This window comes from Danio aesculapii, chromosome 7 (genome assembly GCF_903798145.1).
Source record: "Danio aesculapii chromosome 7, fDanAes4.1, whole genome shotgun sequence".
Lineage (NCBI taxonomy): Eukaryota > Metazoa > Chordata > Actinopteri > Cypriniformes > Danionidae > Danio > Danio aesculapii.
Genome location: NC_079441.1, coordinates 16530106 through 16545378, shown reverse-complemented (window position 1 = coordinate 16545378; position 15273 = coordinate 16530106). Strand labels below are relative to the sequence as shown.

Below are 15273 nucleotides of genomic sequence, written 5' to 3'. Positions count from 1 at the left end.
TAATTTCACTCACAACAAATTATAAATATATTCATTATCAATATCAATATATTCATTATTCTGACTGTATGTCTAAATGACATTTTTGACAATTAAATTTATATCAGACCATAGAACAAAACGAATATTTTCATTTTACTCAATGGCATACCTAATAACTAAAGTAATTATGTGGTCTCTTCATTTTTTTTCCATAGCTATATATCATCAAATGCATATATCCTCTATCAAATAAGGTTTTATCCATAGGATTATACTAGGATGCTCTATTTATGGGTACACTTTCAACACCATGTGTATTTTAATGTTCGTTACAGTGCCTGCTGTCCTTGAGTTCATTACTATACACAGTTTAATTTATATGGGCAAGCTAAGAGATAGATAGAAACCATTTTCTGTGGTTATCAACTAGATAGATCCTTTTAGAACTTTGAGTAAAAGGGCTAATGTTAAATATTTACATATTTTAGAGTGGCGAGACAGAGGTTCTTGATCTTGGAGTGCCCATATCAAACCTTGATGGCCTGCGAGTTGTCCTGGAGAGGGCAGATCCAGCCAAAGGTACACATACATACACACACAACAGTTGTTTTTATGTCATGTTGACTTTTCATAGGCATAATGTTTTCATACAAAGCTAATCTTATTTTTTGCTGAATTCTAGTCCTAATCCTCAAAGAAAAAGATGTGCATTTTTACATTCTCATATTAAATTAGTATGATTCAAACTAATGGTGTAGATTATTGTTGGGGATGTACATCCCTAGAGCGCATGTATTGAACAGCACAAATTCTGTTTCGTGCTTTTAAAAACATGTAATAAAGGTTTTAAACACTTAATACAAATAACAATTAATGAAACGCATCCAAAAGTCAATTTACATGATTTTACTACAGTCTGGCTTTGAGGAGGTATGAATGTACAGAAAATAAGAGAGGCATGTGACCCATGCCATTTTATTCCTATTATCTATCTATGTCTGTGGATTTAACCCTTTGAGCACCTCTAGGTTACTTAGGGTTGATGGAGCATCATATTATTTTGAAGGCGATTAAGGGGACATTTCAGTAATTGGTGGATATTGGTGGGGCCAAAAAAATTGTACTATTTTTGTGGGGACAATAATTTCCCACAGGGAGTGGTTAACCTTTTATAGGCCAATCATTAAAATACTCAGAAAAAACCCTAGAGTACTGGGGGTTATTACATACACATAAATTAATACTTAACGTATGTTTTTTTTCTCTCAATAATGAGTTAAACTAGTTCTTACAGCTCTGCAAAGAAATGTGAGACCCTCTTGAAAATTATTATTGGTTTTATGTATATTATCACACAAAGGGCCCTTAATGTTTTTAAAAGGCATCTTGTATGCTGTATTTATTTACAAATAAATAGTAATATTGTGAAAGAATATTACAAATTAATTAAACAGTTTTTCACTTCATTTTATATTCAAATCAATGTGTCGCTGTGACGCACATTTTTAGCATCATTACTCCAGTCTTCATTGTCACATGATTCTCCAGAACATATTGTTGTTATGTAAATGGAGACATTCCAGAGACTTCTCTTGTTTTATAAATATAGCAAATTGTAAAAAACTAACCCTATAAACCCTATCACTCCTAAACATCTGTTATGGTTTTCATGTTTTATGTGGACATCCTACAGACTTAATTACTTTTTTATACTGTACGGGACTGTATGTTCTGTCCCATTACCACTACCCTATCCTTAAACCCAACCCTCACAGAAAAAATCCACCGTTTTACATTTTCAAAAGACTTCATTCTGGATGATTTATGAGTTGTTTTCCACACAGAATGAAAAAAAAATCCACTCAAGGTCAAAAATGACTGGTATTGCTGTTTTTGTGGGGAAATTTGGTGGTCCCCAAAACGCGATGAATACCAAGACCACACACACACACATGGCCTTGTGCATTATCAAGTTCTCCACTCCTCTCTGATAATATCAAATAATTGTCTTGGAGGTCATTTGAACATTCCTTTGTGTAATTGTTTTGTTGTACTCCCTCAGCAGACAAGTCTAAAACACTCAACTCCAAAACACCAGCTGCCAAGAAAGGCTTTCCAAGAGAGGTGAGCATGACTTCAGGCAATGTGTCAAACACCCTGCCTGCTTTTTTCCCAATACACATATACTGATTCATCCTGAATACTCTATGATGCTCAAGATTCATGCAGATTCCCACTGATGACTGAAGTTCACAAACATTCTCTGTATGTTAGTAACTCCAAGCATGCATGGACGGACTTGTGTGTACATGCTTAATCTACAGTGTCTTTATATTACTATGCATTTGGAAAGAGCTTTGTGTGCTGTTGCGCAATGCTTATTTTTATAAAGGGAATGAAACCTTCACGAGCATGTTGAGCTGTCAGGCATTTAGCTCAATATTTAGTTGATAAATATTCAGTTGAAGTCAAAATTATTCGGCCTCCTTTGAATTTTATTTATTTATTTTTATTTTTTTATATTTCCCAAATGATGTTTAACAGAGCAAGGAATTTTTCACAGTATTTCCTATAATATTTTATCTTCTGGAGAAAGTCTTATTGGTTTTATTTCAGCTAGAATAAAAGCAGTTAAAATTTTTATAGAAAACATTTTAAGGTCAATATTATTAGCTCCCTTTAGCAATATATTTTTTACAGAACAAACCACTGTTATACAATGACAGTGCTTCCCACACATAGACTTTACCTGCCCAGGTGCATTTAGTTACACATTTTTTTTAACTTCATTTATTAACATCGTTTTACACTTTGTATCCGCTAAATATAAGCAAACATCCACGATCGATTAACTAGTAAATCTTCTCTCATTTATCAGTTTCGTTCTGTGCCCGCGAGACCTGTCAACAATCGTGCAGACAGTTTCACATGCTCTTCAGACCCACAGACTTGCGCATTTTTGGCACTTAAAAAGTTAGTCCGGCCCGGGTTTCTAAATCTCCTAAAATGCCCGTAATTCAACTTTTGCTTTCACTTTTAAAGCTTCTATGCATTTACTCATTACGCTTTTATTAAAGACTACTTTCCGCCAGGTTTCACAGCTGACAGCGCACACAGCCGCGATACCGAGAGAAAAAGTAAATAATAGATTCATTTATTTAAACGACTCAGAAAAAACGTTACTATATACTCGTAGTGGACGACATGACTGTTTTAAACTGGATGCAAAATATATGTACACCATTAGTAATGGTTAATCAACGCATTTGCCTTATTTAAAAAAATCTACTCGTTTTAATCTTGCAATTATGATAAATAAAGATATTGTCTGTTTTTATTAACTTTTCTGTCATTTATTTCTCATTTGCTGATTATTTTATTAATTTGATGATGTTAATATATTACACAGGCTATTTTATATACATATCTAAAATGCTTTGGATTTAAAGTTTTCTTTGAAATTGAAAGAGAGAGAGAGAAGCAGGTTTTATCCATCAGTGGTTGCACATGGCTCCTGAATTGCATAAAAGTGTTTCTTTTTTATTTCAGTCTTTTTTTCCACTTTGTCCCATTGAAAAGAAATCGTGTTATAATAAACACAATTATTATTAAATATGAAATTATGCTTTGTTTGTCGAATATAGTTTACTATTTGTGTGATGTGGGTAAATGGTGTTTCAATCCGGCTACCACCGCAAGTATATTTCAAATATTATTTACTGCTATCATGGCACATATGAAAGAAACCAGTTATTAGAAATGAGTTATTAAAACTATTAAGTTTAGAAATGTGTTGAAAAATGTTTTGGGGAAAAATATACAGGGGGGCTAATAATTCAGGCAGGATAATAATTCTGACTTCCACTGTATCTGTCTTTGCTGCATTGCTAGAGAGACGATAACTCGACAGTGAAACCATTGAAAGCAGATGTTGAAGACAAGCATCCCAGCACAGCGGCGTCTGAGAGGAAGAAAGGCAAAAAGAATCATATAGATGAAACTGAAGGTACATATTTCACACTTTTTACTGACCTTTCTGGGCTTGAGCCATGCTTACAAATGTGTGAATTTCATTTCATAACAAGATATCAAACCAAGACACATTTCGAAACAAATTATGTTGAGTCGTCTAAGAAAATTCTGTCAGTTATGATTAGTCAGTTACTTTTAATTAGCTGTACTAAAAAAGTGAATCGATTTGCATTGGGACAACATGAAGGAGGGCGGCACGGTCCCTCAGTGATTAGCACTGTCGCCTCACAGCAAGAAGGTCGCTGGTTCGAGTACCAGCTGGGCCAGTCTTCATTTCTGTGTGGAGTTTGCATGATCTCCACGTGGGTTTCCTCCGGGTGCTCCGGTTTCCCCCACAGTCAAAAGACCTGCGCTATAGGTGAATTGAATGAAGTAAATTGCCTGTAGTGTATGAGTGTGTGTGTGTGAATCTGAGAGTGTATCTGTGTTTCCCTGTTCTGGGTTGCGGCTGGAAGGGCTTCGCTGTGTAAAACATATGTCGGAATAGTTGGCGGTTCATTCTGCTGTGATGACCTCTGAAATAGAGACTAAAGGCTGATTTATACTTCTGCATTAAGCACACGTGTATAGTCTAGGGCAGCCTTTGCGGTCACATAGCCCTCGCCGACGCGCACCTCTCTAAAAATGTAACTACACGTCGCAACAACACGTAGCGCAAGCTCTGTGATTGGTCGGCTTGGTAGGGGTGATGAGTGTGGGCGGTGCTGAGAGCCGTGAGCTCGATGAAGCGAGTGTTTGCAAGTGACGAGTCCCATAAAGGAGCTCCAGATGGAAACTGTTGTTTTGTGTTTACCTTATGACTAAAGTTGTTGCACGTCTGTCGGTTTCCGCCTCTGAATAAGCGAGTTTTAGCTACTTGTACATTAATCTAGCATTTAGAAAAAACAAAACACCCACGAAAAAACTCGACACAGAGGAACATAAAAACCTCACTGCCAGCTAGCGTTTCGAAAGTGTTATTGCAGAGCAACACAAACAGCACGCAGAAGTATAAAAGCATGACTATGCGCAAGGCAAGCACTGTGGGTCACACTGATCACTCAACACAGAAGTATAAACCAGCCTTAATTCCTTCATGTTGTTCATTTTCCTTCGGCTTACGTTAAAAATGTATGTGAATTAAAAATAAAACAGTTAAGATGTCCCAAAGAACTCAAGAATTGTGTTATTTCAGCTTATTTTAAATAAGTATTTTAAAAAACAGCAAAAATCATTTCTTGAGTGTGTGTACAAGTTTGTATTTGGACAGAAGTTGATGAGAGTTTCTGTGTAAATAGGATTTGTATGAATGGATTATTTATTTTAATTTTTATACATAATGTTTTTATTTATATATATTTTCAACATTTTTTTTTACTTTTAGCAAATTTTGATGTGTTTTATCCAAAAATTGTACATTTTTAAAACATCTATATTGTTTTATTGTAGTTTTTATTTTAGGTTTGTTTTTTAATTTGAACTTAATTTTAATGTTTTGCTTAGCAACTGAATTAAAATAATATTTTTATTTTTTGTTATTTTGTTTTATATTTTTAGGTATTTTGTTCAGTTACTGTTTATTTTATTTCAGGTTTTTCTGTTTATAGTTTTAGTTTAGTTTTATGAAATTTATTGTATTAATTTTAGTTTTATAATTTTAAAGGTTTTTCATGCAATATTCAACGCAATTTTTAACTTTATTTCAGATTTTAATAATATTGTAGTTCTGACGCTCTAATTGTTATGACTAATGTCAAAAAAGTCTTATCTAGAATACAATTGTATTTAACAGACAAAAAAGTAGACGTGACTCATGTTTAAAGTGTAGCCATACTGTCCAAATATGTCATGTAGCATGTGTTTAGACATCATTTCTCTTGACTGCATTTTATAACGCTCTACAAAGGCGACTTATTATTGAAATCCCTCTAATCTTGCAGAGTTTTTCGAGTTGTTGAGTCGTGCTCAGAGCAGTCGTGTTGACGACCAGAGAGGCCTGCTGAGAAAAGAAGATCTTGTCCTTCCCGACTTCCTCCGAGTAAACCCTGATCCCAAACCTCAATCTCCTCCGTCCTGCTCAACCCCGACCTCTCATAAACCCGGCCACACCACTACCACTTCCACAAACCCCCATCCCCCTAAACCCAGCCCCTGCAACGGACACCCGGCCTCAGCGCCGTTCAGCGCACCGCTCTCCCCCATCCTGCGCTCCGCTGGTGCCCGCGAGCAGGAGGAGGAAGGCCTAGGGGATCTGACTCTGGTGGCGGAGGGTGACATCAGCAGCCCAAACTCCACACTGCTCCCGCCTCCACTGCCCGCATCACCACCACCTTATGATGGCAGTCTAGCAGAGGCCAACTTCACTCCTCCACCGGCTGTTCACGGCACAGGTATTTCACCCGCCTGACTAGCGCTGAGTGTGTGTGTTGTGGCTTACATGTGTTTGAGTGTCATAGTCTTGTACAGTACTTACTAGAATCAGCTTCATAATCACGTTAAAAAGTTTGAGCTCAGTCAGATATATATATATATATATATATATATATATATATATATATATATATATATATATATATATATATATATATATATATATATATATATATATATATATATATATAATTATAATTTTTTATTTTATTTTTTTATTTTAAAGGAGTCTTGTTATGTTCACAAACACTGAATTTATATGATCAAAACATGTTTTATAAATGTTTTTAAGTATAAAATAATTTTTATGTTTTATATAGAACAATAATGTTGATATTTGTTTATGGGGTGTTATTATAGTAAAAACAAATTATTCACAAACTGTTGAAGTCAATATTATTCGCCCTCCTGTGAAGTTTTTTTCTTTTTCAGATATTTCCCAAACAGAGCAAGGAAATTTTCACAGTATTTGCTATAATATTTTTTCTTCTGGAAAAAGTCGGCTACAATAAAAGCAGTTTTTAATTTTTAAAGACCATTTTAAAGTCAATATTATTTTCTTTAAGCTGTATGTTTTTTCGATAGTCTACAGAACAAACCATCGTTATACAATAACTTGCCTAATTACCTTAACCTGCATAATTAACCTAGTTAAGCCTTTAAATACTATGTACTGTCATCATGTTAAAGATAAAAAAAAATCAGTTATAAGAACTGAGCTGTTGAAACTATTATGTTTATAAATGTGTTGATAAAATCTTCTTACTGTTAAACAGAAATTGGGGCAAAAAATATACGGAGGGTTAATAATTCTGACGTCAAATTTATGTATTATTAAGATACCAGAAGAAAATTCTCAGTTTGTAGTTACATGTTTGAGTAAAACAAAGTTTTTTGTTTTTGTTTTTGTAAATTAGAACATAAAATAGTCAAAAAAGATGCCAAGTTTTCATAAATGTTTCTATTCTTTTTTTAGACCACACAATACCAGTATTTTAACTTTAGAAGTGTTAAGAAAGACTTTTGCTGAAATAGTTACAAATAATGAAAACATTTGTTTTTTTTTTGTCAGTTTTTGGCAATAAAAACTACAATTGAGAGTATTTTAGGTAAAAGAAATGCTATCAAAATGTTATATAATAAAACAAATATTAACTTTATACTTTCAAACACATACAAATATAATAAATAAAGTGCATCCAGAACATTTTCAAGTGTTCTATTATGCATGTTTAAAAAAATAAAGAAATGAAAAAATCTCAAAAAGTTACTCAATGAATCGCACTCCAATCTTCAGAAATTCAATCCACACTGAAAAAAATGATTCAAAGATTAAATATATATATTTACAATTTGTTTTTATGTTCAGCGGTTGTATTTGAGCTGAATTTAAACGAACAAATTAAGTTACTCACATTAGTTACGTAATTAACATTACTCAATTTAATTTGTTTGTTCAAATTCAACCCATATAAGTTGTTTGCAACTATTTTGCAGAAATCATTTTTTCAGTGCAGTATGCTAATTTTTGTACAAACTTCAGGAGTCTTTGATGAATTAGAGCAGAAAATGAAACATTTGTATCATTATTAACATCAATCTAACACTTCCTCGATGACTCTAAACTTTTTAGCAGATATGTAGCTGTGTTAGCTATAGCATGAGATTAAATAGTAATGTATTGCTTATTGCACAGTATGTACAAACTGTAGTCTCTTACAGTCATTGTCACATGATCTTTAAACTTCAAGTTGAATTAGCTGACACAAAATGGACAGTATGCTTATTTTGCGATGCAATTTTTTAATGAGTCAATTAAGAGATGTATAAAATAGCATTGAGTTACTTTGTTCATGCCATTGTGGGTTATACTATTCAACACAGTATATACTATTTGTAATATTTAGCAGGGCATATGGGTATTCTGTATTTGTAGAAAATGTGCATGCTTTGCACGGTGTACATTTTATTACTACAGAAATCAAATCAACACAGCCACTGTGAACTATGTGATATGTATGTTTGAAAAGCTTTAAATTAACAATCATTCGTTTGTCTTTCCTGTTGTGGCGCATAATGAAAAATAAAAATAAGACAAGACATCCTGCAGATCATGCTATGTATATGCAAGAAAGACTGCAGTTATTAAAGTGTTCACATGGGTGTATCGAGAATGCTGTAAATAATCGTTTCTTTTTCTTATGATACACACAAATGTGTCTCTCCACTCCAATCATTGATTAATGTGAGACATTAAACTGGGTTTTGGACTATGGTTACAGTATTTCACACTACATTTTAAAGCTCATCCTCTATGCTATTCTCCAAACATAGTCACATTGTTGGTTTGCTTGCCATCCTGTTTCCTTTGTAGTTGATCATCATGTTGATTCTGTGTGAATCTGATCTAATAAATCCTAGCAAAATCAGACTAGTCTTGCCTGTGATCTTGTGTGGCATCCCTGTTTTCCCTCTTCAGTTTCATCTTTCCTGTCATCTTTCATCTATATGCATCTTGTTTCCTCCTAATTCAGACTTGCCCTGATTGCATTTGTATATCATACTGGAATATTGATTATCCAGATGTCTGCGGCAGTGATCTGGAGTCTAGTGAGATATTTAATCTGAGCTAATCCATCATATCTGATATTTGGTGGTCAGCATGTTCTTTTCAACCTACTGAAAGTTTAAAAATAAAGGTCAAACATAACATACTTTGGTTTTATTGTGTATGCTAGAGTATTTATACAGTGCTTGCGTGATGTGAATTTCAGCATTGAAACACTTTGATCAATTTTGTGTTGCTTATATTTATCCACAGTGTATCATCAATGAAGTATAAAGACATTTTATCACTCAGAACTTTAAAAGAGAAAAATTGCAGACTCAAGACAAGGATGAATCTTTCTAATGTGCATGTGTTTCAAAGCATACTCCATTTAACTCTTGTATACACAAAAAACAACCGGCTTAAAGGGTTAGTTCACCCTAAAATGAACAGTCTGTTATGAATTACTCACCATTATGTTGTTCCAATCCTCTGAGACATTCGCTCATCTTCCGAACACAATAGAGTATATGCTGAGCTAGTGTTGTTCCCATACTGATAAACTTCCGGTGACCTGTTATTGTGAGTTTTTCTACATTTTATACGATTCCTTTTACAGCATCGATGTTGTAATGTAATAACAATACAGTCAGTTAAATAGACTTTGGCATTCACCTGTCAGAATCGGCAGGCTAGCGCAGAAGCTCCATTGATTATACCGGGGTAAAATAAATATTCATATTTTAAAGACATGGCGGCGAAAAATGTCATTTAAATCAGTGCTTCTTTTACAATCTGAGACCCACTTTATATCAGATATCACTAAGCCAGTGGAGATCGCTGATTTTTAAAGAAAACAGACCTTAAACGCGACAATTTTGCAATGGCATACCCTTCACCAGAAGCACTTAACCCAGGTTACTGGCAAATTAAAAGTCCTATTAGCATGCTTCAGCATATACCCTATTAAAGATATATTTTAGATGAAATCCGGGAGCTCTCTGACGCCCCATAGACCGCAATGGTCCCTTTGTTGAAGTCATTTAAAAAAAAAAAAACATTGTGTGCACAAAAGTGTTCTTGGAGCTTTGTATGATTACAATTGAACCACTGAAGTCACATTGAACGTGCTGACAATGTTTATTGTTCCTCTTTTGGATTTTGAACATCTCTGGACCGTTGCTGTCTATGGAGGGTCAGAGAGCTCTCGGATTTGCGTTCTGACGGTGAACAAAATTTTCAGGGGGATTGGAAAGACACAAGGGTGAACAATTAAACATAGCATTTTCATTTTTGGGTGAACTAACCCTTTAACTATACTTGAGATGACTGCATGAAAATCATCAGAATGCTATGAGAGCAGGGGCATGAAGAAAGCTCTGTCATATCCATTTGTCTGTTTCCAGAGATCATCTGAACAACTTATTCTGTCTTCCCTTCAAAATTGCAACATGCAAACTCCACACAGAAATGACAACTGTCCCAGCCGAGGCTCGAACCAGCGACCTTGCTGTGAGGCGACAGCACTACCTACTGCGCCACTGCATCGCCCATTACTTGCTCTTATGTCCTGAAACCCTTAATGGTTTCCTTTACTTAAGATAACCAAATAATATGCAACATCTTTAATTAATTCTCTTAAATAAAATTAAGTGTCATATAGCCTGTGGAAATGTTAACAGGTTGCGCTTTCCGGTGCACCGAAATGAGGATGTTATAAAATATGTTTTATTACCAAGTAAATTTCTGTGGATTTATATTATGGATGGTGCGCTGGGTCATCCCTCTGTTATTGGTGAGACCACTCTGTGCACAATGCCAACAGTCGGTCGGCGAGTAACCAAATATAACCAATGAAATTACAAAGGCCTGTGCGTATAGACATATCATGTAATGCTGCACAGCGACGTATCATTTGTTTGTTTCGGTTGTCTTCATTTTAATCGTTTAGTGATGATGCGATGGTGTGTGTGACGTTTTATTCGGGGGACGTTTTGGGGGCAGGGTTTGTGTGACGCTCTGCGAGCTACTAGCTTGACAGTGAAAACTTAACATGATTTCGGCCTCACTGCGCATGCTCTCAGGCTATTGGCATGGCACGGCCCAATAAAAGCCCTGGTTCGCATTGGCCCGACAGTGGAAATGTGGCTAATGAGGTAGAAGCACCTGGGTTCTAGCAGGAATATGGTTACAGTATTTCACACTACATTTTAAAGCTCATCCTCTATGCTATTCTTCAAACATAGTCACGTTGTTGGTTTGCTTGCCATCCGGTTTCCTTTATAGTTGATCATCATGTTGATTTTGTGTGAATCTGATCTAATAAATCCTATCAAAATCAGACTAGTCTTGCCTGTGATCTTGTGTGACATCCCTGTTTTCCCTCTTCAGTTTCATCATCCATTCCCACATTCTCTCTATGCGTTTCTTCATGGTGGGTGTGATTTTGCCAAGTAAGATGCCATTGTTGATTAACATCTACAGTATGTTGATCTTGTAACATCATTCCTGATTGAAATTATACCTAATCCCAACCCCTAAACATAAACTATTCTCAAAATCAGAGCGGATTAACAGTTAGATAACAATGAGAAGCACACAATCCTAACTGTAAGCCTAAATTTAACACAATCTCTCAATTTATCCTTTAAATCTGATTGGCTGTTTGCAGCCTAAACATAGATGTAGATGCCCTACTTGGTGAAATCTAACCATTTCTTGATATCTGCTGTACTGATTGGTCTGCACACTTGTCTCCAGGTACAGAAGAAGAAAACACGAGCACTTCAGCGGTAAACAGCCTGAGCTCAACAGCGCAGCCGAACTCGCATGTGCGGGACAAGGGTGTCACTCTGGAGGACAGTTTTGAAGGATACGCAGCTGAACTTCGCCAGTGCCAGAACAAAATGAGAAATGGCGTTTACCCCTCCACAGAAGCCCCCCGTCCCCTCAGCGGCGTGCTGGAAGTCAACGAGAGCGACACTGTGCAATACAAAGCAACGTTTGTCTGAAAGAAGAAGAAGCTGCTTTCAAAAAGACTGATGATGACACGGAGCCAAAATGTGTATGTGGAACATATTGTATATGTTAATAATGGAAACCTGAGATCCAATATTTTGTACGTTTTGAACTTTTTGTATTTAATGATGAAAAACGAAAACTGTTCAGTGTTAGTTTGGGGTCTTAGTGCTCATCGGAATCGCTGGGACTGCTTTGGACTCATGCTAGGATGTAAAACGCAGATGTTTGTCTGTAGTTATAGTGCACTAGTTCATAGTTCACATTCATTCCGTTTGATTTTTTGCTTTTGCACTGTGATGTTTAGAAGTATGTGCAAACATCTAATCTTGTGTTGAACAGATTCAGCTCTAAAAGCCACAAAATGAATTGATCATTATTAAAAAATGGTTAAAATCTATTTGTCATCAATTGTGTCAAGTTTTTGTGTCTGCAATGTTTTAAATGTGCAGTATGGAAGTTTGACTCCCAGTGCTTGAACTAGGTATTTCATTCCTGGATCAAAACACACGCAAGCACATGTTGCCATATTGAAGACCTACAGCAGTGTGCCTGACTATTGAGCCTTAAGGCTGATTTAAATCGTGTTTTAAATAAAAGCAACGGCACGCGATTGAAGGAATATTTTCCATATTAAAAGGAGGTTTTGTCCTAACCAACACCTCAAATTGAAATATTTGAAAATGGCTTCTATTTCTTGCAGCTGAACATCAGAAAACTTGATGACATGATCACCTCAGGTACACCTCATGTGCTTTATTCAGTGTTAAATGCTAATAATGTGAGTTTGAAAGCCATTTTACATGACATTTATCGCTATATACTGATAGCAGCAGCAGATAGTTCACCTCAGATCTTGAAAATAAACCGTTTGAAATTGAACTTTTAGAACTGTGTGCAAGCTGTTACATATCAGTGATTCAGCATCTACATTTAATAATATTAAAGAGGTATAATATGTATTAATTAGATTATAAACCTTACCATTCTGTTGGAGTGCAGTGAGTGCACTATTCTGTGCTTCTGAATGGCTGTATTTCAATTCTGTCATGTTTTGTCTGGTGCAAACAGCCAAATTGTTTATCATTGCAAATCTCATCAGGTAGTGTGTTGTTAGGACACGGGGTTACAATGTAACCTGCTCACCTAATGTTTACGCTCGTAATATTTCTATTATTTGCTAATTAATAACATATCATGTGGAACTCTGAATCTGCCTCTCATTTCAGAGGTTGTCACTGTCCACGGGAGGTCACATTTCGTTCGCAGGCACACACTTTGGGAGCTTTTCTGACTGAATGAATGAAATACACTGTTTTCCACAAAATAACCCGGGTGCTGAAATATAATTAGCTAAACTGTCATTGGGCGGGTTAAAAGAACCTAAACAAAGACAGCGGTTTGGCACGCCCATTTTCAAAGCAGAATATCTGACTTCAGCGTTGTTTTTCAGATAAACAAGAATGTTCACTTGGCATGTTTCTTAAATATCTGCTAACATATTATGGTTATTTTATTCTTTAGAAGAGTCAAAAACCTAAATACGGCACCTTTAACCACATCTTGAAAATACAGTGTTCTGTTTTTGAGAGGAAAATTACAAATAATGAGGCTTTCAGGAAAATAATAGGACTGTGACGCTGCTAATATTTAAATAAGGATGTTAACCCTTATAGTAAACCTTATATTTTTGTTTTTACTTGTGAAACTTGAAGCAAGATAACCCAGGTTTCCATTTACCAGCTAGCTGAAAGTTAAAGGGGCTAGTTCACCCCAAAAATTAACTTTCATGTCATTTATACTCACACTTAAATTGTTCTAAACATTTATGAGTTTCTTTGTTCTGTTGAACACAAAACAAGATACTCTGAAGGATGCTAGAAAAAAGGCAGCCACTGACATCCATAATAGGAAGAAATAATATTATGGAAGTCAAAAGCTACGTTTCCATTCACCTATTTTTTATGCGCGTTTTGGATATGTGCATAAGAAATTGGTTGATGAAAATGCCAAGATGTGCATACGTTTTGAAAATGTGCATAAAACATATGTGCATAACTGAGTAGCATAAACTTTTTATATGATAAGAAATAATGTGCATAACCTACGATGGAAACACTTTTACTGAACAAATTCCAGTATGCGCATCAACAAAGGTCATGTGATTTTGTTATAAGAGATCATGTGATTATAAAAATATGTGTGAATGGATAAACCAGCAGGCTGAGCACATTGTAAAACACCTGAAATGTTGTTTTGGTCATTCTAAATCCCCCTCACCATTTCAGTATTACTGTTATTACATTATTAATGACCTCTAGAATCAAGAGCGTCTGTGCTCTGCTCTCACACTTTCAAATTCCACCGTGCGTTCACTGCTGTGTCAGGATTGCTATCTGAGGCACAAGTCATTTATTAAATGAGGAAAAGTTTCACGCAGCTTCTCTTATCTCAGCAAATTCCGTTTTAACTGTTGATATTTGGTGCCAGTTAATTGGGAAGTGACGTTTTTGTTCACTTTGACACGTTGGATGGAAACGCTGCTTTATTCGCACGTCTTTTATGTGATAATCCAGTCCTGCGCATAAAGTTAATTCGCATTTTTGTATGGAAACATAGCTAATGACTGCTGCCTTACAGCATTCTTCAGAGAATCCTATTTTTTGTTCAGCTGAAGAAAGAAACTCAGACAGGTTTAGAACAAGTGGAGAATGAGTAAATAATAACTGAATATGTGGGTATGTTATCCCCTTCAAGATATGATGTATAGATGAATTTTACAAAAAATAACAAACAATAAAAAGACACGTTACAGATTAAAATGAGCAAATTATTTTATATACATAATACAAGTAAAGTGTTTATTGTTTGAAATAACTATTGTGAAAATAAAATACAAATAGTGAAATCAGATATGGTGTACATTTAGCATAGCAGATGTAAATCTGTACTCATTTTATTTATTTATATATATATATATGTTGGGGGTAACGCAATGCGAGATACGTAATAATGTCACTTTTCTAAGTAACGAGTAAAGTAAGGTGTAATTTTAAAACATTAAGTAATAATATTTGAGTTACTTTTTAAAAAATGTAATGCGAGTTACTTTTAGTTTAGTTGATTCACTTTTAAAAAATAAATTGCTGAATTAAAATGAATGTCGTCACGTTGAATCCCATACGCAATGAGAGAAAGCAGGAACAGACAGAAAGGAGATGGCAGAGCCATACACTGCTGCGATGGAAATATTCTCATTATTTTGAACACATGAGAAAAGGAAA

At 35.2% G+C, this 15273-nt stretch overlaps 1 protein-coding gene across 3 annotated transcripts in view; it reads left to right on the top strand.

The window, feature by feature from the left end:
- The window catches only part of rgs12a (regulator of G protein signaling 12a), a 73766-nt gene extending 61377 nt beyond the window's left edge, over positions 1–12389 (top strand). For 2 of the 3 annotated variants that reach the window (XM_056461137.1, XM_056461135.1), the window contains exons 14-18: positions 471–561; positions 2045–2106; positions 3874–3988; positions 5934–6383; positions 11732–12389. In XM_056461137.1, the coding sequence (XP_056317112.1) occupies positions 471–561; positions 2045–2106; positions 3874–3988; positions 5934–6383; positions 11732–11982 (969 nt within the window). In that variant the 3' untranslated portion in view covers positions 11983–12389. The remainder of the gene's footprint in view (positions 1–470; positions 562–2044; positions 2107–3873; positions 3989–5933; positions 6384–11731) is intronic. The other variant, XM_056461136.1, reaches the window with a different exon arrangement.
- The last annotated feature ends 2884 nt before the right edge of the window (positions 12390–15273 follow it).